Below are 27144 nucleotides of genomic sequence, written 5' to 3'. Positions count from 1 at the left end.
ATGGGTCGTGATGTGAATGTGGTATCAGATATGGAACTTTTTCATTGCTCGTGGGTGTACTAAAGCAAAATTACCCACTACCTTTTTAGTACGTAATCGTGTTTGTAACGAGTAAGGTAAACAATGTTCAGTGCTCGAGCGGAGTCGCCGGCCAACCAAACCAAACAGCGAGCCCATTCACTTACTTAGTCGGAACTGAAAGGTCACGGACACTAGCTTATAGCGTCATCCATTATTTTATACTTGTTCAGTTGTCAAATAGGTATCAATAGATGTCACTATGCCGTAATCTATATCTCGGTATTAAGATTTCTTACATGTTAATAACCTTTCTTCTTATACAAATAAACATTACTTCTACTACCAGCGATCCGAACATAAGGCTACCAAGCCTTTTCATGGTCCTTCGAGCCACCGTCCTTTACGAATGGTATACTTATTAAATAAATGATTAGTCAAAAATATAATAAATAAGCGATTCCGATATACTTATCTGTATACCTTTAAATAAATAATGAAAAATAAGCATGTACATACATACCTACATTAAGATAGAATGTAGAGAGAGAGAGAGTGAGTAGTAGTAGTATGCTTTGTTGTATCGTACCCGGATATAAGTTCATTAAAATCATCGAAGAACCGATGGCCGTTGGAGAAAGAGAGTTCGCAATTGGAGACCAAGAACAGTTGGGTTACCACCACCGAACATAAGCAATTAACAATCCATAAGCAGCGACACCCGCCTGTTCAATTTGACGTAACTTGTGTGGGTCTGTCAGCTAATGTGTCGATGGTGGTACGGGAGAAGGCATGCATAGTGAGGACTAATGGTAATCCTTAGGACTGTTACCTTTGTCTAGCAGTGGACTACCGAGCGCGACCGATGATGATGATGTAGACAAATCGCACATCGCCCGTGTCCATACCATTTTCATATTTTCCCAGCCTGCTGGCCAACGTCACAAAATATCTAGCCAATACGGCGCACCCTCCACTCAAATACCAGCCTTATGACGTCATTCTTAGGTCCTATTTCATAGTGTAGACAGCCTAGCTCTATTAGTAGTGGACAGACCAGTTAATATCTAGTGATGATATCACAGCTTCGATATGGTTAGTTATTATTAAAGGATATTACGAGCAGGGATATTGTTTAAAGGAGCACACTACACTATTGAGTACCATGAAGGCAATCCATTTTTGACAGACATACAAAAAACACGTTATTTGTAAGTACCCCAAAAGAATAATAAAATTAACAAGTGGTAACTTAATTAGGGTACAAATCACTAATAGTGATCTCTGCTAGACAACCTTTGGATGAAGGGAATAAGAGATTAAGATTGGGTATAATGTACATAGTACATACTGTATGCGCACACACTTGGGCACTATAATCTACTCCTGCGTGGATGGCTGATCTCAATTGAGATTGGCCGCCGTGGTCGAAATTCGGCTAGGAGGACATTATTATTATTATTATTTATTACATACTGTATGGTACATGTTAAAAAGGAATGTAGTTTTATTTATATACATTTTAACTAAATATCCCGTGGGCACAGCATGTGCAGTACGAGCATGTTTGCGGAAAAGCGGCAGGCTTAAAGCAGGGTAGTAAACTGACTAAATCCCCGATAGTACTACTTTCCATAGAGATAATGTAATGACATAAAGTGAATGCGTGAGTGCAGGGAAGGCAGTATGCTAAATGCTTATGGCATTGAGAAACATTACGCGAATAATACGTGTACTAAGTTTAAATATCTATGTGAGATTAGATGAAGATGTCAACTTCCAATTAGGAGTTGAATTTGCAAATTTATGTTTTCGTCAGCTGTAGCTGTAGTACATTTATGTACATAACATGAGGTACAATGAGTACATTAGTAACTTATAAAAAAATAGTTTTTAGTTAGGGTTCAGTAGAATATCAACGCTTATTATACATTTTCTGCTGCATGAGCTGAGCTGAATACCTTTTTCTCCATATACTTACCAGTTTGTTGAGTATTTTGTTAGTTGTTAATTTATTTTTGGTATACAAATAAATTTTAATAACTTTAAATATCCATAATTTCTTACCTTTTTTCCATCCCGGAACTTGACAGTTCCCTCGATGATAGAAGTGGCGGGAGTCGAGTCCGCCATCTTGTTTCAGAAACGTCACGAGACGCGATCGCAGCGCCACCGCGGCCGCATGTTGCACTAACACATGTCACTAGCTATATCTCACTCTAACACACACAGACCGCATCTCCTGTCTCACTCACTTCACACTCGATTTAATCTGAAACAGAAGAAAGAAAACGGCACTTTAATTACTCGCGTTATGTATATTCATCAGTTTTCCATTATTACTCTGGTCATGGTTTGATTGTCAGCTAATCGGATTTTATTAAGTGCGCGAAACATGGATTAACAATAAAGTAATAAGATGAGTGTGTCACATAAAAAAAGGGTGTCATTTAAACGATCGCCAATTAAATCCGTTTTGAATTTGCTAAATAATAGGTTTGAAGGCAAAATAGTAGATTTGCCAGCAAATTTTTGCCCCCAAACAATTTTAAATCAATTCAACAATTAATCACTTAAAATTGCCGGGATTTATGATCAAGTGGCAAGTTAACATTTATGTATATATTTTAATAGGTATGTCCACATAACTCGATGTTATGTTTAATATTTAAATGAAACAAAAAATTAAGTTTAAATCATCAATATTCTTAATTAAAAACAACATAAACAACCTTCTTCTAATTATAACTTAAACCTTAATCTTCTTCTAATCAAAAGCAATCTTATTGTAATTAAAACTTAAACTTCCTCTTTTCATCATCATCATCATCAGCCAATAATCATCCACTGGTGGAGATAGATCCGCTCCCAAGGAGTGCCACAACATTCGGTCCTCTGCCTTCCTCATCCAACCACTCACACACTCCCAGAGAAACTCCAAGCATAGCTCTCTCCATAGCACCGTCTCCGCTAATTTGTAAACTCATGTATTAAATTGCTAACGAATTATCATGTTTTAATAACTGGACCAATCATAATGTAACTACTGCAATGCTGATAAAATATGAATTAAAAAGAAATCGCAACATGCGACCTAGAGTCAATATATTTGCTGGCAAATCTACTATTCTGCGGGCGCAGTTATTATTTGAGGAGCAAAAATAATAGTCTGCATACAAAGTTTTTATTTATGTAATGAACTCAAATTTTTTGGCAATCCATCTATTATTTTAGATTTTTGTATTGATATTATTTGCTGATTCATACCAGAGGACACTTTTTATTTATTTGAGGACAAAAATATATTGTTGCGGTTGATCTATTAATTTGCTGATACAAGTTGATGACAAAAATAAACTTTGCTGGCAAAAAATATAGTTCCCATAAGAAAACAAATTTTGTTTACTGTCAAACCGAAGTTCAACCTAATGTGAACAATTGTACGAATAGATAAATCTTCTAACCGATCTACTTAATCCTAACTAATATTATAAATGCGAAAGTAACTGTGTCTGTCTGTCTGTCTGTTACTCTTTCACGCCAAAACTACTGAACGGATTTGAATGAAATTTGGTATACATATGGTCTAGACCCTGAGACAAAACATAGGCTACTTTTTATCCCGGAATTCCCACGGGAAAAGTTTTTAAGGCGAAGCGAAGCGCGCGCGAACAGCTAGTTCAAAATAAAAGCTCAGTGGTAGAAGTGAGGCGTTATTTGTCGACACGTTTCTTTTTCACTGACACTCCATCTAGTTCGTATTGATTAAAGTATAGTTACTTTGGCGCGAAATGTAAGAAAAACAGTTAGCACCTATCGTTTTCAAAACACGTTGTGCCAAAAAGTTTCGGGAAAGTCAAAAAGTTTTAAGACAAATAAATCCAAACTCCTTGGTCGTTATGTTCTAAAGCAGATTGCGACATCGCTATTCAAGACACACTCTCTTCGTTAACTTACTTCAGCTTCAAGCTTAGTTTTCTTGTTAGATTTGTTCTGAGCCATTCGAATTTATTTAGCTATTCCTTTTTTAAACGTCTTTAAATGAAAGACAAACGACAGTCTATTCAAGATGGACGACAAAGGCGCTAGTTATAAAAAAAATAACTTTGGACCTTCTCCATTCTTAGAATAGTCACCACTTTTTTTTTTTTAATCTTTATTTATTTAGATTTTTCTTTATTCTTATTATTATTGTATCATATTTTTTATGAGTACCTATATACCTATGTACGTTACGTATAACTCAAAGTCTAGCAGCGAGGTCTCAATTTTCTAACTCCCTGTTTGAAGTAAAATGGCTTCCACAATTCGCCTTTAACTTCAACGTCCTAATTTAGATTGTCTGAAGTGTCTGTACGTAATTAAACCATTTCAAAATCCGGGCATTCTGCAAACATTACTCAAATGAAACTTAACAGTAGAGCGAGCTATGAATAGAAAAGTGTCCAAGCCAATTCACTTGACAAGAACAAGACCAAAATGAACAGACCCCTCCAGCATTCCATTGTCACCTATATACGGCTTCTCAACCACCCTGTTTAACTTCTATCTCTATTGCATACAGTCCATTATTGCCTACCTAGAATGTTTGTTAAAAGGACAGGTAAATACTGAATGCAGTGGAATGTCGCGTACAAAAGAAGTTAGAATCTATTTTCGTTAGTTTTCAATTGCTGCTTTGAAGTAAAATGGCGGTGGTAGGAGTTCCAGAGCACATTAGTGTGTTCAGCGCCATTAGTTATTTATCAAGTGTAGTGTTCTTGTGGCACGCGACAGGATTTTGGACAGATGCGTGCTTAGATTAACAATATATGAACAAGATGAAGTCTGTGTAAAAGAAACGTCTCGACAAAAAAACAGCCCAGATCTACTACTTATTTGAAGAGAGCAGATGTATAAATAAGTTAGTTTCCTTAGGTCTTGTCTCTGGCCGTGTAATGCAGTTCTGAATGTCCTATTGTATTGAATTGATCATTAATAATCCTGTCATATTTCACCAAAATCAGTTCAGCTATTAAAAATATATGTTTTTACTTTAAACTTTAGTAACTCCATCTATTTGCCATGAGGAAGTAATGGGAAGGCTTGTTCATTTTGCAGACAAACTTTCTCGCAGACACCACCTGCCAAAACGTATTTCGGAATAGTGTCTCTTTCGCCATTCACCCCTAACCCCCTCAAAACTCAAGTTTAACTCAACATCGCAAGTTCAGTTAAGAAGGGAATACTTAACTAAGTACTCGTTTAAGCCTGAAGCCATCTTTGAAAGTTTCGCTTGAAGCTTTGGTGAAAGGTACTGGATTGTTTAAGACTTGCGGACTGGACCCAATAAATTTAAATGAAATGTTCTGACTGCCTTTATTTACACAAACTTTTGAATAGGGAAAAATAATTTAAACTTAAGGAATTATGTATTTGGACAATAACTTTATTTTTATAAGGGCATTGTAAGTAGGAATATCACAATGCAAGTCATACTCAAGTTCTAATAATAATAGAAAATAAACAATTAATGCATAAACAATAAAATGGAAGAGATTTTAACAGTGATGGATAAAAAGTTAAACAATTTTATGTTGATATCAAAAAGTAATACTATAATTTAATAGAAAAAAAAAACTGTACTAGATTTAGAATTTTAGATAGGATCACATAAACGGGTCGCTGCCATTAAAAAATAAATGATTCTAAATTCAAACAGAAAAATAATAATACTGGACACACCTATCGCCCTTTACTACGGCTTGGTGCGTTAGAAAATGGAACTAAGCTCCTGTAATAACATAGATACGGCTCCCCGGGGTTCTATTAAATGCATTGAGAATAAAAATGGCGTATCGATTGCCATTTTATATGGTTTGTAAACATTGGAAGCCATTTTCTGTTTGTTCTGCGCTTATCTATGAAAATGTGGACGAGGTTGTTATCGTTATAGCAGATTGAAAAAGGGGTTTGCTCGATTCGGTTAAATGTGTTATTATTAAACGACAGTCTAGTCGACTCGCAACCATGTATATTTAAAGTACTTACTGTAATATTCTTTAGTAAGAACGAATGTAAGTATGTTTTTTTTTTATAAATATGGTATTTTCTTAATCACCTATCACAAAATCCATTTATTATAGCTCCGCTAACGTCATAAGGGCTCACTTAAACATTTTGTCCCCGAGTGACCGTTTGATCGGTAAATAGAATAGGGTGTCGAATTTCTATTAAACAAATTGAATATATTCGTAGCATGAGGCGAATTCGCGATTTACCCCATAATGTGCGACAATAGAACCTATTTATATTATTCATGGGAGCTTAACGTCCAGTGAGGCTGGGACTTTTCCGCGATGGGGCGCTATGGTTGGTCCCCATTTACAGGTAATATTATAAATAATATCTTTTAGTACAATGGATTAAGAATACACGTAAATTGATTCGTATATCTTGTACCGATACTCACAAGATTATTCTTCAGTGCAAAGGTTTTAAAGTAGGTACTAAGTTTTTATTACAATATTGATGATGTGTGGTAACTTAGTAGAACTAAAAGACATGGCTCTTAAAACCTGCAAGCTGAAATGGCTGTCACAGAAGAACAGGCCAGCGTAGCGTGGGACCTTTGACGACTTTAAGCAGCCTATGTCCAGCAGTGGAAGATTGAGGGCTAATTATGTTATTATTTCCACTAATATGCAGTAGTACTTATATCAATATGATTCCGAATTGAGGCGAAAACGAAAGAATATAGGTATAACTCAGATCTATTAGAAGTAAAGTGAAGATTATGAAATATTAAATTATTAAAAAATCGCGTGTTCCACACTGTGGGTCAAAACCCCAAGTCCATAGGGTATCAGCGCTATTCTGTAATGGCAACACGTAATATCGAGATTAATTAAAGTATGTGTCCCCATAGGGCTATAATGTTGCAGCACTTGTTCAAACAAATTGTTTATAACTGATTTATGTGCAGATTGTCATTTAATATCAGGATTGGAGCGGCTTCAATTGCCCATTCTTCCGGCAAAGCGGCGAATTAATTTAATGTTGAAGTTTCCTTGTTGGCGATTTTTTAAAATAGGTATAAAATCAATTAATTTAAAGTACAATTGAAATAAATCGATAAAAAGAAAAGATTTGAATTAACTAATGAATTCAAAAATAGTATGTATTTTTCAATCATATCACTATTTTTTTTTTTGCACATCTTTGTACCAGTTTTCCTGTACCTCCTGTAGGTTGGCTGGTAGAAAATGCTCTTAGCATTAAGCCCACCTTTTGTGCATTTATTATATATTTGTGCAATAAAGAATTAAATAAATAAAAATAAATAAATCTTTCTTCAATTCGTGTCAATATCACTATCTCTCTCAAACACTTCAAAACCAGAGTAAAAGTCCCGTTAATTTTGCTATTTGTAAGGACACAAAAAGAACAGTAGAATCTTTGTGCAATGCCACTTTCCTATACATCTGCTTGAAACACAATAAGCCCTCTATGACAATGCCTAGATAACATTGCGACCCCAAAAAAAAACGTCAATTTGTAAATTTACACCGTTAAACTGGAGCAGATATAAGCTCAAAAAAAAAACGCAGATGTCTTAGAAGAAGGTGATAACTTTTAAATTTTTGAAGCATGAAAACTTAATATACCATATCAACTATATGATATTATGCTACTGAGTTCTTTGACCCTAGTTTCGGAAACTTCTTGCCATATTATTATTTCTTTTGCAAAAAAAACTTTTTGAATGTAGAGGCCATCACCCGGTGCGGGCCGCTACATTTTCGATACAAAAAAGCTTAGAAAAAGCTTTATCATCAAGTATAAGTAGTTTTATTAAGCACGGATTTTCCTGTTTACTATGTTGCTAATACAAATACGGCTGAGTAATTAAATCTATCAAATCGTTCTTTATGTAAAAAATATAGTAGGTACTTGAGCACATGGTTTATTTATCCTAATGCACTTTTAAATACACTTTTTATTAATGTACAACACTTTAAAAGGCGGTAACCAAACACAACACCATAAGTCATGGGTTTCTTTTTGTACTCTGCCACTAATTAACAAACGTGTGCCGATATTTTTTACATTTATACATCCGCCACATGCCGGGACGGGAATGGGCCCAATTAATCGGTCAGATGAGTTTCGAACCGAAAAAGATTTGAGTTAAAACAGATTTTCGCGTGTCAATGACCTCCGTGTTGTTAACTAATTACCAATTGGTGTAAAAAAGAATAATTAAGGAGTAATTTTTGAAATTGCTGATTTTACCAATAAGAGCTACCGAATTACAAAAATTTGTGCGTTTAATATTTTATAATGTGCCTATCTGTCCCTGAAATATATCACAGTCATAACTTTATTTGTGGATACCGATTTAATCCAGCAGTTGTGTATATATAATTAGGTATGTATTTCTTTATGTAACGGAGCTACATGAACAATCAAGAGGAACAAACTACAGCCAGTTAGTCGGAATTTGTATAATATCCCAGATATTTGATCCCAACACATGAAACTAACACAATTTCAGAAATCCCCTATTTTTAATCCTCTAAATAAAACCGCAAATGTACCACAAAACTTAATCTAGATCCATCTAGATCTAGACCTTTGAGTACTGCCAAAGATGGCTGCCAAATTGCCAGTGAGCGTTGAACTTTATACTGTGTTGCGTTAGGATAATCGACCATTGGTGACTGTCGGATAAATAAATAAATAAAAATAAATAAATAAATCTTATAGCAACGTGGAAAGCGGGTTGCCTTTTGACTCTTACAGATATAATCTTAAAGTTGTATTATATGAGTTAAACATATTGTTTATCATACTCGTACTAATCCTACTAATATATTAAACGTGAAAGTTTGAAATAACGGATGTTTGCGGGTGTAGTCTTAATTTTTCTTAAGCTTTCCCAGGTTTTAGGGCGCGTCCACACGCGTCTTGATCAAATTCATAGATTTGTATGAAAACCGCTCCTCCCGCTGGCGTGTAGAAATTATATTCTTAGTGCGGGATCCAAAACATTACCATCATACGACTCATACATTAATTAAACTAATACGATTTTGAGTTTCCCCCGCATTTAAAGTTTACATTTTTTTATTAGATAGTGACACGCAAATAAGAAATAAAGAATTTTGTAACATTACTAATAAGTTGTCTGTATAATTTATGTTTAATGTTGGTCATGCTCACTGATGATGATAGTTTATTTTTTTTTAAATAGACTACATTTGTGGTATAACAGGGCCGAAATTCAAAGAAATATCTTTATTATCAACTAATTATAATACTCATATTTAACCTTTCCCTGCCTTCAATGCAATGGATTTAGTGTATCATCAGATCCACTTGACACACATAATGTCTCGAAAAATGACTAAGAGTATCTCGTGTGGTTTAAAATTGATGGGTTTCGATTCACGACACAACACTAGTGCACTTCAGGACAACACTAGTGCACTTTAGGACAGCAATAGCGTACGTTACGACGGCACTACAACGCGATGTGGCCATCCTTAACGATCCGTAACGTGAATTATCCGACGCAATTATCTTTTAGCACTGATCTGTCGGGTCTGGAGAAATATTGGGAGGGGTCCACACTCTCGATACTGCAATGTTACTAAATGGGTAAGATGGTGGGTTTAATAATAAATCATGCAGTAATTTATTGATTCCTACTCCTTGTCCATATGGACAAATTGCTCAAAAAACGAGGACGACAATATTCTACCTTTTTTCTATAAAGTTATCCTTGTTAGTGCAATAGTATAATACCCACAATAGTTCGGCAGACAACTGATAAAGTAAATTAACGTTATATTTTTAGATTTGTACTTACTTAAGTGGTATTTGATAATCTAATTAAAAAAATATAGGTTACCCATCCATTCCGCCACGTTAAACTATGTTGGATTACATCATATTTGTACCTATTGGTAATATTTATTTAAACAGATGCCATAACATATCAAAAATGACTGCACATCAATCAAATATGCCACTAATAGTGCAAAGTGCAAATGAATTAAGAACTAAGATGCTCTTTCTTTTCTTTAGTTGGCATTAAACAAAACATAAGATGAACAGCTTGACCTACTTTCAACAACACCGTGTATGAGTGTACTTTAAAAAAGCATACCTAAATATTCTATAGTGCTTTTTGTAGCCAATGAGATCGTTATTTTATGTTATTTTATAGATCATCTGCATTTATAAATCCCGGATTCCAGGGAAAGCATTGCAAGACGAAGCTAGCTTCGGTTAGCTCGAAAATGAAATCTACATAATACCTACCTAAGTACATTGAATAAAATACATTTGCGTTGCCATCGTCTTTGGAAATCAAGTTTAATCTAGGGCAGTGATGCAAGATGCAACCATAGCAAATTATTTGTCTAGGTATAGCTCGATTTATAATGAAACTATGCTATTGTAAGTTTGCAACAGAGTGTTTTCTCGAAATCTTCTGCAGGTATATTGCTTAAACGTTGAAGGTTTTTCCTGTTAAAGCAAATCGTGATACGCTTGTAATGTTCCTAAAAATTCTAGATTTGTTAAGTATATTTTTTCCTGTGCCTGACATTGAGTTTTATAAAAGACTTTAGCTAGGTCATTCGTCTGAGGTTTATACATAATATGTAGGACTGACGATAGTAGAGCCACTAAACGACAGACTGCTTTTAAGATTATTTTGTATTTTTTACATATCTGCCGAAGAACCGATATAACCGTTAGGGACTTGGGGTAGACGAGTTCTCGAGTGGAGACCACGAACAGGCAAACGCAGCGTGGGACGCCCTCCTGCCCGCCGTACTGATGACCTTAGGCGGGTAGCCGGTAGTGTTGGATGAGGTAGGCCGAGGGCCGAGTGTTGTGGCGCACTTTGGGAGAGGCCTATGTCCAGCAGTGGATGATTATTGGCTGACGATAATGATGATGTATTTTTTAACTTACCAAATGACTTCCATTGCGTGGCTTCTCGGCAAGTTATGTAAAGTCTTCGGCGCCAGTCATGCTGGGCAATTAATGTACGACATTAAAGATATCGTTACGGTAATCTTTCTGAGGTTACAACTAATTATACAGTAGCAATAGCAACAACATCTGTTTAGCATAATAAGTTTACAACGTGAACATTAGTTACATGTTAAGTTAAAAAATGTAACGTCACGTTATCTAACAATTAAGTTGTCTTATTAAATTACTTCTTCTTATCTGAATCAACTTGCTGAGATCTCGACTAGAAAGGGGAGTCCAATGGATTGTTGTGGCTTGTTACAATAATAAGTAAGTACCTATCTATCTGATTTACTTCACCAATAAGGCGTTTATACATACATTTACATTGTATATATTAAAGGTCTATCGGCTACACGGTTCGCGAGCTATCACATGAGTGCAAATGTACAGCGAAAAGTGGGTAGCTCGCTTGCGAGTCACATCTGAATACCCATTGGGAGATTACGTCATGAGGATATAGATTAATATGTATAAACGAGCAATAAAAAAGTTCCACCTGCCGTTGACGTTCCTTATGTCACTGGAACATTCATTGCACGTGAGTGTATATTATTTCGCCTTGAATGTGCGCGGTGAGGCGCGTAAGATATGTCAGAACTGCGCGACGCAACTATGCGCGTTGTAAGGCTGTACCGTTCGCTTGCTAATCGTCTATTGCGGCAAGGACGCACACCGAATCCTCTCTTATCATTGAAACTGTCATTCTATCGGCCATTTTGCTTTTCTTTATAGATCCGAAGACAACTGATAAGGAGCGCGCTTCTCATGGTACAAGCTTAGGAAGGCAATTAAGACCTTGGGGACATGCACAAAGGTTCCACTCGAGTGAGCCAGGTGCAGGTACTTACACCCCCACAAAGAATATACAACTGTGCTTTGATGCCACAGCACAGCGTTAACCGATCACTTGACTCCTGCCCTGCAGTGGGGCAACAGAAAACTGCTTATAACAAGGCGACAGTTTAATCCCAGCTTTCGCCATGGCCATCGACATCCGCTTCTATACAACATTTCAGCGCAAAATCATAGTCTTTTGCCAAGAGAGCTATGCCCTTGAGGCCTACAATACAAAGTGATCAATTATTTCTTTAAAATAACGTTAGCACATTATCATTATGGACATTGGTTGCTATCATCTCCGTCTTATTCAATTATAGGCTTTAAATTGGACGCTTCAAGAACTAGTTCGGAATGAATCATGAGATAGTTATTACTTAGACGTGAGAAGACATGCGATAGTGTTAAGGTGAGGCCACACAAGCGTATCATTTTGCGATAACCGTTTTTTGTTAGGCAGTCCAAATTTTTTATCGACTTTGGAACTTAAGGTCTAAAGAATGAAATTCAAAATTGTTAACAATCATTTCGACTGCCTAAAAAAGCGTTTTGCGTCAACCTTGAGAGAAAACAAAGGAGATTCAAAAACAGTTGGAATGATTGCGTAATTTCCGCTGTATTATGATTGATTTGTTTGATAAGAGTGTAATTGATGTGATTGTTAATTCAATCTGACGAAGAAGGGGAAGAGTTGTACTTTTCAACATCGTCAGGCCGCAATCGTCCACTGCTGGACATAAGCCTGTCTTAAAGAGCTTCATAACACTTTGTCCTGGGCCTTCTATATCCAGCCAATACCGGCTACCTGTCTTAGTTCGTTTTTCAGCGGGCGTTCTCCCACGCTTCGCAGCCTGTTAATCTTTTCCCCGGCCGGGAATCGAACCCGCTACGCCACAAACCTTTGCGCAATCCGTTCCTCTGAAAATAACACAGCGTTATTTATTTCAGCGAAGGCAAGTATTTTCGTGACACTCGCATAAACAGAGAACAACAGGATACGGAAAAGCCATGTCGTCATAAATTTTCAGTCGAATAAATCTATTTCAACGCTACAGCCACCCGTAAACCAATCGTATTCCAATATTCAATACCATTTAAAAAATAAATTTATAAACATATGTTTTGTACAAAATAATATTAAAAAAAAAAATTAAAAATATAAATTAAATCTCACAAAAAATACAATTTATTTACTTAGATATCCCGTGGGGATTTCAGGTTCAAAATTATCTGTCAAACGACCGATAACCGATGAGGTCAATGACTTCTCGAGTGCATTCTTCTGAAAATATAATTTATAGGCTTTTTAGAATAATGTTGAACTACACGAGGAAATCCGAGCATATATGTAATGCTGCTGAGGAAGAGAACTCAGCCTCGGAGGCCTATAGCACCTGCTGAGCTGGTGCCCTTTTGCCGCTCGGGACAGCAACCTGTTGTGTTATTCTTTGTTTTGTATTTTATTATTTTCTATATTTTGTTGCTGTTTTGTATTATTTTCTGTATTTGTTGTTGTTGTCAGTATTTCAATTAAGTACATTGCTTTATCTTCTGGTATTTGTGCCGTGAAACTTATTTGTCTGGTGATATGAAGAACCAGTGTTTGAAACGATATATTAGACGAGCAAATTGATAACTTTTTGATGCCGAATTTATACCGATACTCACATATTTATTTCAAATTAATAAAGCAAACACACATTTGGTTCAAATCGCTCTTAATTATTCCATCACCAATATCACCATTAATTAATTGAATACTGAACGAGTTTGCATAACCTTGGGCATAGATGGTTAATGAACTTCAAATCAATCACTATTTATAGTAGTTTTTGTCCCTTTATCGTGTCGTGATAATGAAACTAAGAATTTGTTTTTTGTTTTCATTTTTTCCTGGCATTAGACTTCCTATTTGCATAAACTTTTGTAGTAAGAGTACTAACATAGAACACAGTTAGGTACTTACTAACACGTATTTACTATTACTATCGTTATTTATTTAACACGTTTAATTTATCAATACTTACCTACCTAATTTGCAATAACCTAATAAAAATTAAAAACTACTTAATCAACGATTAGGTATTTCAACCAATAAAATTTAAAACCAATTAGCCAAGCGCAAGTGTGGAGGCACCTTAACCACGTGTAACATAATCTGGAGTATCTTTAACTCGTGTTCGCAGCAATTACTGTTTTATTTTCATACTCGTATGTACGTGAAAGTTAACCGTTATTGCAGATTACCACTCTTCATGACCTGGGTTTAGGGTACCGTCTCAGCTTAACAACGATGGAGAGGCAAAAATGAATAAGCGGCATTTTTTCAAAAGTATGTTAGTTGAAACTCTGGCGAATGCGGAAAAGATTAAGAGCGCAGATTTACAATAACTATTCTATTTGTATCAAAAACAAAATTAGAGAAATTTCTCGTATTTATTTTCTTTATACTAGTTCTGGTACACCAGATGACGTATTGATTAGAAATAGCAATCTATACCTAACGAGATTAAAGATTTAAGAACTGATTTAGGTTTCATTATGTAAATGACCAATGTAGTATTTTCTTTTCATTATAAATAATAAAACTAATAATCTTGGAATTTTGTGTCAACAAAGTAGATTTTGTAGTTCATTTTATAGCTCATAGTACCTACCCAGGTAGGTAATATTTCGCATGCCTTAGCCTTGTTTTACGTTTCAAAGATTTTAAAAGGCTAAACCTAAAATGTTGAATCATATTTAAGAGGTTTTACGAGTATCGTTCACTTGAAAATAAACGAAAATGTTTACACAACTGTTAAAATAATAATCGAATATCAACACTCACTGGATGTTTTGAAAGTTTATACTTTTGTGACGATTTTGACCTCAAAATAACACGATGTGCAAAGTTATGCACCTCACCCACCTGTGTACATACATTATATTTGAATAGATTGCAAAGGAAAAGAGTTACGGCCTTACCACAAGATAAGTCGAGTAGGTCATCGACTATGTTACTAAGGGTGGATTCGTCCAAACATCTCGTTACACGAGAATAACTATACCGGAATAAAATTTATACGCGAGTAAATATCTGGGATAAGTACATTTGCATTCTACCAAGTTATACCATGATTAATTGAATGAACGAGGAACGAAACTATACTGCAACTAAAATAAAAATAGCTGCGTTTTCAAAGCATGCAATAGAAATGACATGCCAACTTAGTTTGAATGGATTATAATAGTAGGAAATTGTTTATATGTTTTATTCGCTGTTGTTATTCTGAGAATTTGCCTTTTAACGTACTTTTTGTTTATGATTTGACAGATGTGTTTATATGTCATTATGACGGTTTTCTAATCAGCTGATGTGCCGCCGCCATTACAAAATTACTCTCGGATAAGCTCGTCACATGGTAAATTTTGGCGGTATAACATTTTATTCTTGGGATAAGCTACTTATCTTGGTTTCAGGTTTGGTAGAATGCAAAATCTGCTTACTCGCGAGTAACTGGTAGTTTACTCTCGAGTAAATAGTTACTCGACGTTGGTCGAATCCGCCCTAAGAAGATATTTTACCTACCAGTAATTGTTCTTTGATCGAATACCTTCATTAAATGGGAATTTCTGACGTCACAAAGATCTTGGTTCTCAGCTATAATAATGAAATTAATGAACACAGCTGTACAGATCGACCGACAATGCAATAGTAAAAAAAGAAGTGATTGAACAGTGAAAACTTAGGTATAATTTACCTTAAGGTGATAAGCTCCTTGTGATGTGATGTGCAATGTCATAAATAAAAACAACTAAATTTTGAAAATCTCTGTTAGGGTTTCAAGTTTTAAGGTTGGTATATTTACCTTGGATTATGGAGATTTTCATTACTTAGACCCGATATGTATACAGTATGTATGTATGTATGTACGGTGGCCTGCGCCTAAAAGTATACAGGCGGAGTTTTTAAAATAGCGATCCCTGATGATGAAGGGACCAGCTACATCTGTTATAAATCCGGGGACGTGTTGTGTGTGATGTGTGTAGCAGTGGTGTTTATGTGGATGTGCTTGAGCAGTATGTGAGCTTTAGATCGCTATTTTAAAAATTCCGCCTATATACTTTTAGGCGCAGGCCACCGTACATACAAACAATATAATATCTAGCTATATTTAAAAAATATTGTATGAGACTTTAATCGTGGAGCACAAAAATCGGTCGATCTGTAGTCTGTAGTCGGTACACATTAATAGAATTCTAGTTCCCAAGTTAATAGCCTTCATATAATAGTTTTACTGATTTAATGGCCAGTTATAGTTTCCTTGTCATTCTACTAGTCCCTTGTAAGGAGTTTCTAAATACAAAGTTAAAATATTGGTCGCAACTACTATTATTTAACAACTTTAAGACAGCGATACAACATTGTGCACACTTTGAACGAATAGAAGTAAAACTAACATCAATGTAAAACAAATAAACTTTCATAAACCAAAATTCTCTGGCATAAATGACATTTAAATTCTCTGCATTTTGGTTTTTTCAAGAAAGCGACTGAATTTTCTTAAAAATATTTGGACCACAACATCTAAATAAGCCAAAAATATCCTTTGCACATGACATTCAAACCAATCATTAGTTATATGTAAGAGCCAGGTTCTAAAACTTCCTATTTATTAAGATACGGTAGAATAACAAACGAGCACTATTAAAAACGTCAAAACAAAATAATCTATCACAAGTTCCAAAGTTAAAAAGTGTCGAAAAAAGTCACCGATGATCGAAAACCAGACCGTTTCTATAATTAGGGCGATAAATAAAAAGAATTTTGGAGCACTTTTAGGGTAAAAATAGTAGCACGCCCCTCACACATTGCTTTAATGGGCCTAAAAACCAAATGGAGTGAGACTACTCACTACTGACGTGGAAAGAAATTAATAAACACACAGTTTTAAGTAAATACGAAGTAGATTGATGATGATAATGTTGAAATAAAGAATATACTACCAGGTAAAATAATACAAAATTTTAAAAGGTTTAAAGTTGCCACCTTTAACATAAAAGGGTGCATCATCAAAATCTTAAAAAATCCAAAGTATCAAGTTGGCTCAACTTCAAAGGCTTCCTTTAAACATTTGCAAAAAAAGTAAAAAAAAAGTGGCAACCTATAATTTGCTAGCCATCTGTAGACGTGTAAAAGCACAGAGCGTGCTTGTCCTTCTACGCCAACTGAATAAAGACTTTAATGCGATATAAACAAGAGCTGTTCAGGTTTGGCAAATCACTCTGAATCTGTAAGGTTTCTTGTTACATCTGCTTAGCCTTGAATGTGTTTTTTCACTAGAGGTACTCGTGGAGAATTTATAATTTTTATGGCACTAGCGCTGATAGCATTTTTTACTTACGAAATGTAAAAGCGTGCTGGCAAGCATTGTCAGTGGGATACTGATAATTATTATGATAAAAATGTCATGCGAGTATTTCAATTTAGGTGCTCTAGTCGAGATTGCCGCCTTTTTGTACTGTTCTTCTTTTTGTATTTTTCTATTTTTGTGCAAATAAAGAGTACTTACCTAATTATAATTAAGGGCCCTTACAGGGTGACGTGCCCCGCCAAATTTGGGTTTTCAATGCTCTTCACACAGCACACGCAGTGACACGCACACATGTAAGTTTGCACAGTGGGTCATAAACTTTTACTCGCCAACTTTATTGACAATTATTTTCAAGTAGTGATTTGAGGGTAAGTATAATTTTTAATTACACTGGTAAGCACCAGGAAAGAGTAGAAATTAATAGGGGTGCCACTTTTCTCCATACTCGGAACCCGATTAGCTTTCTAAACAAATGTAGTATTTACTTACTTGTAGAAAGGTAACTACAGGTATTAAAGTGTAGATACTAAGGGTATACTAAGCCGAAAGGGGATGACTCAACTCAAGGGGTCATTCTGAACAACTTTTGTTCTACGAGTTTTGCAAATTGGGTAAGTAATACGAGGTATAACATTCACAAGGTATACGCCCATATGATATAAATTTATTAAGTATAACGATCACTGTGCATAACAAACGAAAGGCATAATTACTAAATACATAATTTCGTTAAGAATAACGTTCAAAAAGTATAATTTCAATTGATATAACGATTAAAATGCATAACGTTTATAACATATATTCTACAACGGATATAATTATCATAATGTATAATGCACAAAAAGTATAAAAGATTGTCGTAAGGTATTTTCATTATTATTGACGTTATGTGTGGGGAGACGCTCCGCTCCGCTTCGCTGCGCTCCGTTCTCTCTGTAACGTTCATTATATGTTGTGAACGTTATTAATGTGAAATTATACATTTCGTTTTTATACGTCGCAATACGCACCCTTGCAAATTCGCGAAAAAAAATATTCGTTTTCCATGGTAAAAAGTCACGTGTCATCAAAGTTTCTATGAAAAAGGTTTTTTTTTTGTTAATTTTTAAAACTCGTAGAACAAAAGTCCAGAATGACCCCCTGTCTCACTTGTTTTTACCCGACTGCTGAAGGAGGAGGGTAATATTTTTCGATTGTATGTTTGTAAGTATATTTTTTGGTAGCAGAATAATATTTTTTCTTATTTTTAGGGTTTCGTACCTCAAAAGGAAAAAAAGCAACCGTTATAAGATCTCTTTGTTGTCCGTCTGTCTGACTGACTGTCTGTCACCGCCCTTTTTCTCAGAAACGGGTAAAGATATCAAGCTGATATTTCGCATAGATATGGGGAGTACCCCAAAAAAATATTGGGGTACTCCTTCTCCCATACAAGTAAATTGGGGCTGATATTTTTTCCGGTTATTTTGATGGTGTAGGTAGGGTATCGTTGAATTGGTCTTTTAATATAATAGGTATAAAAAAAGGTTAAAATATAATTATTTTGCTTTTACCCTTAAATTTGGGGACCACACCATAGACAAATCCTAATTAAAAATGATTTCAATAGATGGCGTGTTTTTATGTTGGGTAACTCAGAATAAGAAGTGATGATATCTCAGAATAATAATGGTTAATGGTGCTATTCCGCTGAGCACCGAAACCGGTGGGAAACAAGTGAAAAGTGGCGGTTCCCCTCATCTCGCATAATCTTTATTGACCAAAACTCATTTCGCATAACTTGTATGGTCTAAACTTTTTTGGCCGAACCATCACTTTGCCAAGAATTATGTGGCATAAGGCTCGTTTCGTCTAAAACTCTTTAGGCACAATCTTTAAACACCTAAGTTTCGTTTGCTCAAATGTATGTTCGTCTATACATATGTATAATCTTGTTTCTCCTAATGTTATCTTAATAAATAATATATTAAGTATGTAGTAAATGTACAAATTGTGGTATTTTTTCTCATACATCCCGAAAATCACGATATTGAATGATTAAAAAATCGAAAGTTAACGAGCAATACAACATACATTTATAATACACATACAATAATTATTACAAACCCCATGAGATCGAAACCTAAAGATAGGTGCGACGACGAGCAAAGCGAGGAGGAGCGTGTTAGGTGCACATGTTCATCAAAACCAAAGCGGAGCGCAGCGAAGCGGAGCGGAGCGTTTTCCAAACAGCGGAAACAATACAAGGCACCAGTTTGCGCTATAGACAGACGCTCCGTCAAAGTTAAAGCCAAACAAATTTTATTACTTTGTATAAACCTATTATTAGGCTATTCAAGATTTGGCCATACCATTATTAGGCTAAACAAGATAATGCGAAATAACTTTTTACTATTCGAGATTTATGCCATACGATTTTCGGCGAAACGAGACTTTGACCAAACGTTACTATGCAATACGAGATTAGGCAAATAAATCTTGGGTCAAAAAAGGTAGAACCGAAAAGTGGTCATGAAAATGCACTAGGGTAGACCCTGCTCCTAGAACAGGGCATGATTTTGTGATTTGTGTGCGAGGATGGAAACTTTGAATATTTTCTTGATTTTTTTATTATTGATGCAATAACATATAGTATTTTTTCTGATTTACCAACCGAAGTCACCCCGTGACAGGGTGACTAGATAGGTACTTCTGCAAATTAGGCCATCTATCGTTGGTTTTTTTAGTAACTACTGTCTATAGAAGAAATTCCGTCATTATCAATTTTTCGTTACGAATGAATTAAGTAAACCCAGTAAACCTAACTAATCCAGAGGAAACCTAAAATATCTTTCTGTCTCTCTGAAAAGCATACTTAATAGCCCAAACTCGATGCTTTTAGCTATTAACATCTTTGAAATAAAATTCAGTCACCACCTTGTTACTGCCCTCATCAGATCCTCACGAGACCATTCCTCAACCAGTACCATAAGACTGTGTTTTTGATGAATCCTAACCTAATGTTCCTACGTATTGTCATCACTTAGATCCATTCGCTATATTTTGCTCCTCATCGGACCTTTACGAGACTGTAATGTCACGCGAGAACATTGTCCACTATCTAATTTAATTTAATGTATTGAATATAGTGTAAGAATTATGCTTCCTCAATTTCAAATCAAATTATGTTGGTGTCATAAAAGTTGAAAAAGTGCAATGACAACCAATGTGCAGTGATTTTGTATCTGTACACGAAAAGATCGCGAGCTGTCAGTGCTGCCTAAACCGACGTGACCCTTCTTTGGAGGCCAGCGGCCGACTGAGTCAAACGTCGCTTGTGTTTATGATTTTATAACACAGAAAGCCGCCATAGATATTTGTATGAAGATTTGAGGGAAAAAAATTGCCCAAGTTTGTTATTAATTTACACAAAATAGGTGAGTGTTTATTTAAAAACAAGGTATTTAGCGCCTAGTCCAAGCATTTATCTTTATAATTTGATAAGAATCATATGAAAATTCTTTATAATTACGACACAGTTGTTACAATACGGGAGTGTGATTTACTGGTTTTTCGAAATTAATTTACAGTTATCCATAAGCATTTACTTAAATTCGAATGATTCAGCACCTAGCTAAACTCTTCGGCTACCTGTGTGATTTTTTTCAAGGCTGTAGAGCATCATTTACTATAAAATTCTATGACAATGCCAACCCTCGATTGCCTATTGCCGACCCTTAAGTATGAGTAGTATGACCAACATGGCCGCAAGTACTGGAAACAGTCGGCCAGGTGTGTGCGCCGCTCGTAAACATACCTTATCAATGAAATCGCAAATGCATAAATCAGTTTAGAATAATTTAGCTCCCTGTGTCCATGATACAGTAACAGTGCTTATTATTTAGATGTCCTTCATACATACTGACATTTTGCTAATTGTTAGTTAACTTACATAGGTAATTTGGAACATATTCAGAATAATTTCTAATCCATTGAACTGAACTGTGATCCGTGATATGTCACGTTTACTAACTAGCAGTCACGTAACTAAAGATCTTATAATTTTTATCGACAAATCACAAGCAATATTAATAAAGCATTGCGCGAAAACTGCAAAAACCTGCAACATTTTCTAACGACTGGATGAAGTATCGATAACAATGAATTATTAATGAGATATCACCGAAGGTTGACTGGCTAAGCGAGTACAGCATTTATCAATTAAACGCTTTTTGCGAACATAAAAATAAAGACCATATTTTGCAAAGTCTGATGCAATTGAGACATGGTAATTTCTGCATGCATAATCGGATTAGATCGATCAACGACATTGAGACACGAGCACTCAATCTGTTACCATATTGTAGTGTAGATTTAAGAGCTTCAAATGATGCTGAATTTTGCAGCAAACTAGACAAATTATTTGAGTATTTCTCTTGGAGTAACTAGGTATATCTCTGTAGAAGTGAATGAACGAAAGTCGAGCGAAACATACAACGAACCGAGAATTAACGCAGCACGCAAAAGAGTTCCATTTCACTCAATCATTTAGTACGTCTGTGTCTGTGTCACATCAATCATTTACAGCTCAATCAATTTTAAATTCGTATTCTGGTTCCACGACAAATGGGATAATTAAAGAATATTTTGGAACACAAGTCGAGTAGGATGGTAGCATACACACATATAATATACACATACACTTAAATGAAAATATCAATAATCGGTGTTATAGTTAGTCACTTTAATAATAACAGTAATGTCTTTAACTGAGATACGTTACGACTGAAGAAAGGAGGGCAAAGAGAAATGAGAACCGACGACGGAACATACATGTTCCAAGAAAGTTGAGTCGCTCTGCCACAAAAGTATTGTTTTAGGCTCTGATGTGAACCGAACTGGAACATAACCTCTAATGCATCTTTAATAAACGTATCTTAGAAGATTACTGTGCAGCGATTATAATATTCGAAACCTCCGTTTACGTTGCGTATCGTCAACTGTCACTGTCAAAATGTAAGGCAAATTTCTCAGTTCTAAAAGTGTCTTTTTTCCATATGCTTGTGTAGATTCGAAAATAGTGTCGAATCCTGTGATAGATGTACTGATTCCGTCGTCATTATTCCGGGAATACATACTTGGCTTGAATATTACGATCAAATTAGCAGTGCTCTGAATAACTATCAAAAAGGATGAACGCAGTGTACAAGTTGAAACAGGTACCATACCGGCTTTTTGCCATCTTCCGCTCAAACCGGTTTCTTTGAATTTATAAAAACATCTTTATTTGGTCTTTTTTGTTTTAGGTCCTTTTTGTGGGAACCTCGGCGATGTATATATTATTATTTTTTTCTCATTATTAGATTTATATATAGTAGATTGATTAGATTAAGTACCTATATTTATATTTCATTCCATCTTTCTTTGTAAATTAATATTGCTGTCTAAGCCAAATAAAGTTTTTCTTTCTTTCTTTCTTTCTTTCTTTCTATTATGAAGAATGCTTTATGCAAATGAATAATGACTTTATTGAAGAGTTCCTTTAAATAGGCCTTAGGCACAGTGGCAAGGTATTGCAAAATATATTGAATAATAGTTTTATACATTTTATTTTATCGTTCCATTCAGTCAAGCAAGCTACCCAAGTCAACTTTCGCTTAGTAAATTAGAGGGCCATAGTACACGAACAAGCTTTATGATTTGATTGATATGACATTTAAAACTTTCGCAATAAATAATACCATTATAATTGCAAATTAGCAAAATTTTACATACTCAGAAAACTGGTGGTACAGGTGGGTAAATAGTCGACTTGTACATTATAAAGGTATGTACAAATTATCATTATTTTTTTAATCAAGAAGTTTTTTTAAATCTTCTAGAAGAGGAGCATTTTAAGCCATATCGTCTGTGGACTGTGACTCTCCCATTTTTGCAGGTTTAATTGGGTATTTTAAAATTATTTGCTAAGTATATATAATTATATGTATGTTCAGTTCAGTTCAATGTATTTATTAAACATAAAAAAACACAGTACAATTAATAATGACCCACAAAACCAGTTTACTAGTTTGTCTGTGGATCTGGATTCAAACTTCACTCTTGATAATATACTAATTAATATTATATTTTAAGAAACTTAGTGCTTAACAATGAATTTAACTTGATACTTGTTTAAACATCAGACAATAGGTTTCTAGATTTTACTTAACAAATGTTAAGTAAAATATGTATATGTACGTACTTAATACATGTTTAAATCGAACTTAAATATTTTAAGGGTTCGGTCAAGAGGCAATGCCTGTTACATGCCACATGCCATTGTTTCCAGTCATAACTTGGTCAACAAAAGTTTAAACACCTTTTGTAGCTACAATAAGCGTGTGTGCGCGTGTTTGTCGCGTATTGTTACTAGTTTGAACACGTTGGCCTTCGTAATTTCACGCACTTTTACGTCAACTCAATGAAATGGACATGTGATTTGACTAGCGGTTTGGCCACAAATTTTTGATGTATTTATGGAAACCAGTATAATACACATTGTGTGTGAAAAGTGACTGTTAGTTTCTGTACGTGAATAATTTGCATAGCTTACTAGACCGGCACGTTGTCAGTGAACAATTTAACTCATTGGATTATCAAACATAATGGTGTAACCCAAATAATTTGTTTTTGTTCTGAATAAAAAAAAATAGTCTGCACTGTTGCTATTGATTTTAAAAAAATATACTGTATGTCTTTGTCTGGTTAAGATTGAAACAAAGACAAATTGAATTGTAACTATGACTTCCTATCGGTTTCAATTATAACGAAGAGCTATTGGAAGGTTTCCGAGAACACTGCTCAAGTCTTTTTACCTTGCACAGTTCTAGGAAAAAACTGTTACTATTGTTATTAATACCTACCCACTTAATGAGGAAGTTTCTATGGACATTCTTACAGCGGTCAAGTGTAAGATGAATCGCTCAGACAGCTTCGATTTCGCGGTGGCATTGTTGGTTTGACCGCAAATTTTGAGTGTGTTCTTACTCTCAAACTTGCAATTACATTCTAACGCTTACGGCACTCGAGATAAGCTCTAACTTCACGGCCAATATCCTTGAATTCTGCGGATTTCAATGACAATAATAGTAGGTATCTATCTACATAAAAGACAATGTTAATCATAGTGATTAACTCTTCTTTAAGCAGTACTCCAGTGCCTGAGTGAGGCTCTCATCTCAGCAATCGCTTTTCAAGGCTTTCCTTTGAGCTGGTTTCATTTATTAGCGTGTGAATAATACGAATCTGTCGTTCGCGATGTAGGATTTATGGTAGCGATTAAAATTTCCAAGAAGGACGCTGAAGTCACCTCTAGAAATGCGGAAAACCTGTAACTGGTTTCTCTGCATAAGATCCTTCGATACATTCCTAACCTTGGCTTGGCTTTTACCGCCGTGAATTGAATAGAAAAAAAGGATTCTTCGAATGAACATCATAGTCACTCTGTTAGCTTTTGTAATGATTTCTTATTATGTCCGTTGGTGACATCCTAAAATAACAAATGCCAACTAACTTGTATAACTGGAAGGACCATTAAAACAGCATCTTATGCAATAAAAAAAAAATAGGTAGGTAGGTGTTTTAGTGATTGTTTTGTACCTTAGCCAAGTTGCAGTCCTATGGACGTCTACATTGAAGTCGTGACTTTTCTATCTTTTGAATCGGCAGTGTTGAAATGTCCGGTTCGTTCCATTACGTTACGTGTGATAAGGTAAGCAATAAATTATTCTTTTAAAACGAAATATGCCTGCACAAGATATGCATTTAACATTACGAGCGTATGACATTTAAATGGTTGAGTTGCATAAAGTGAGCTCTTGTAAGAATTTCACCCAATCTTTATGGTTGGTTGGCAGAAACGAAGAAAGTTTTGGGCGGCAATGTAGGTAGGTAGTAGGAGTAGGTACCTATTAAATGTCTCATATGAAGTCACATGCAGCTAGGTAGGTAATTTTTCAAGGTTTAGAGAGCGATTTCATGCATGTCCTATGGACTTCAAACGAGGATTAGCTGCTAGATCATTACGCAAGCTGGCATGCTAGACATAGCAGAGTACGTAAATTAACTCAAATCCTTTTCATCTTCTACATATTCATACAAATAAAATTTAACAGAAACGGTCCTGTTCCGTCATTTATTAAAATTTGTTTACACAAGTGCAGAACACTTCAGCGACAAAACAAAGTTGTCAAGGCTTTGCTAACAACAGATTATGCGGGTAGATGTTAAATATTAACCTACATTTATTTACTTTAAAAAAAATATTGGAGTAAAATCGGCTTATTGCAATTTGCCATTGGCCAAACTGTTGATAGCCAAAACCGAGATAACGGATTTATCAGGAAATACCTACTATGTCTGATAGGTAGACAGAATCAGGCCAAAACAAAAATAATACCTAGGTAGGTATCATGTTTGTTAAAAAAACAAACTTACCCGTCGAAAATCCGTTCACTCCGTTCAGAATTTATTGCACACTACCTGCAATCTTTGCAACACGGATGCACAATATTAGCCAACTTTACTATCTCTCACTAGTCACTCAATAACATTCCACTCAGAATTCACTATAATCTCACAGTCTACGTCACTCCACAAAATAAACCGATTAATATTATCCACTAACACCAAAAAGTAATTTCCAAATGTTTTTTTTACGAAAGTTATCCCGCGATTTCTGAACGAAACTACAAACGACCTCCTTCAACGACACACGATCGCAGACTGGCGGGAGGGAGCGAGAGAAAAATCAAGTTCACCATCCTACCTACCAGTGTGAAAGAGATAGCCGCATCGGACAAGAGTGAAGTTAGCCGATCAAGACCGTGACCGGGAATGACCACATGGCACGCGTTTTGTTTGAATTGGACGCGCTTCGATTTCGATCATAATGTTATTGAGATAAAGGATAAATTTGAATGTTAAATGTGTTTCGGTAAGCACAATCATTGCACAAAATGTTCGCGCGTTTTTATTATGGGGCCACGCGCACGTGTAAATAAATAATTGTGTGGGGTAGTTCACTTACCTACTTATTTTTTTAGGAAAAAAGAATAAGCTCTTTTTGAGTTTACTATGTTGACAAATTTTATTGATTGAGGATTAAATTTAAATACCTATGAACTTAAATAAAATATGTAAGTATAGGTACTTAGAATTAGAACCTAAATAAGTATAAGTACTTACCTACGTATAATATCTTCAAAAATTATGCATAGGTATAAGGTATGAGTGTTTAAATTAAAACGTGTTCAGCAGCGTACAGTCCACTCCTATCTACTTAAAAATAAAAGAAAACTACTGTAGGCATTGACATATATATTACTGCGTAAGGACAGGCCCAACCACTGAAGAAAATGGCACCCGCGCGTTGGCCCTAAAATAGACATTTTAGGGCCAACGGTCCTCAGTCGACAGTTGTCTGTGACGGAGAGATAGTCTTTGTTTCTTGTGAAAATATGCCTATTTTTGTTGTGAAAGGCTACAAAAACTATGATACGAAGGTCAAAAAGGAATATGGAATATCGTATCATCCTTAATAAATAAATAAACACATTTTAAAGCGATAATTATATTACTACCAAAGTCTACAATGGCCGCACGATGTAACCTTGTACGGACGTCCGCATGCAACTCACTCATATTATTATGTACCTACTGTCCGGTGACGGTAAAATATGAACGCACGTACAAGGTTGCGTCGTCAGGATAAGTAGCTCGGCTCTGATATAGTTCCAACAAATTATGACAGATGGCAGTTATTTTGCTTGTATGAAGAAGGTTTGAGTAAAATGTTCTGAAGGGCGTATCCTTCCTTTTGAAATCATTGACTGTAGGTGTACCTACCTACTTACTTCCTTTATCTAAAGTCACAAAACTA

At 35.3% G+C, this 27144-nt stretch overlaps 1 protein-coding gene across 1 annotated transcript in view; it reads right to left on the bottom strand.

Annotated features, from left to right (window-relative positions):
- The window catches only part of LOC105383801, a 155162-nt gene extending 129154 nt beyond the window's left edge, over positions 1-26008 (bottom strand). The window contains exons 1-2 of the mRNA XM_038117089.2: positions 25701-26008; positions 2086-2290 (exon numbers count right to left, since the gene is read on the bottom strand). Of these exons, the coding sequence (XP_037973017.2) occupies positions 2086-2151 (66 nt within the window). The 5' untranslated portion in view covers positions 2152-2290; positions 25701-26008. The remainder of the gene's footprint in view (positions 1-2085; positions 2291-25700) is intronic.
- Positions 26009-27144: the final 1136 nt, after the last annotated feature.

The sequence above is a fragment of the Plutella xylostella genome, chromosome 3, assembly GCF_932276165.1.
Source record: "Plutella xylostella chromosome 3, ilPluXylo3.1, whole genome shotgun sequence".
NCBI classification, from domain to species: Eukaryota; Metazoa; Arthropoda; class Insecta; order Lepidoptera; family Plutellidae; genus Plutella; species Plutella xylostella.
Note: the sequence above shows the minus strand (reverse complement) of the source record. Positions and strands in the feature narration are given on the sequence as shown.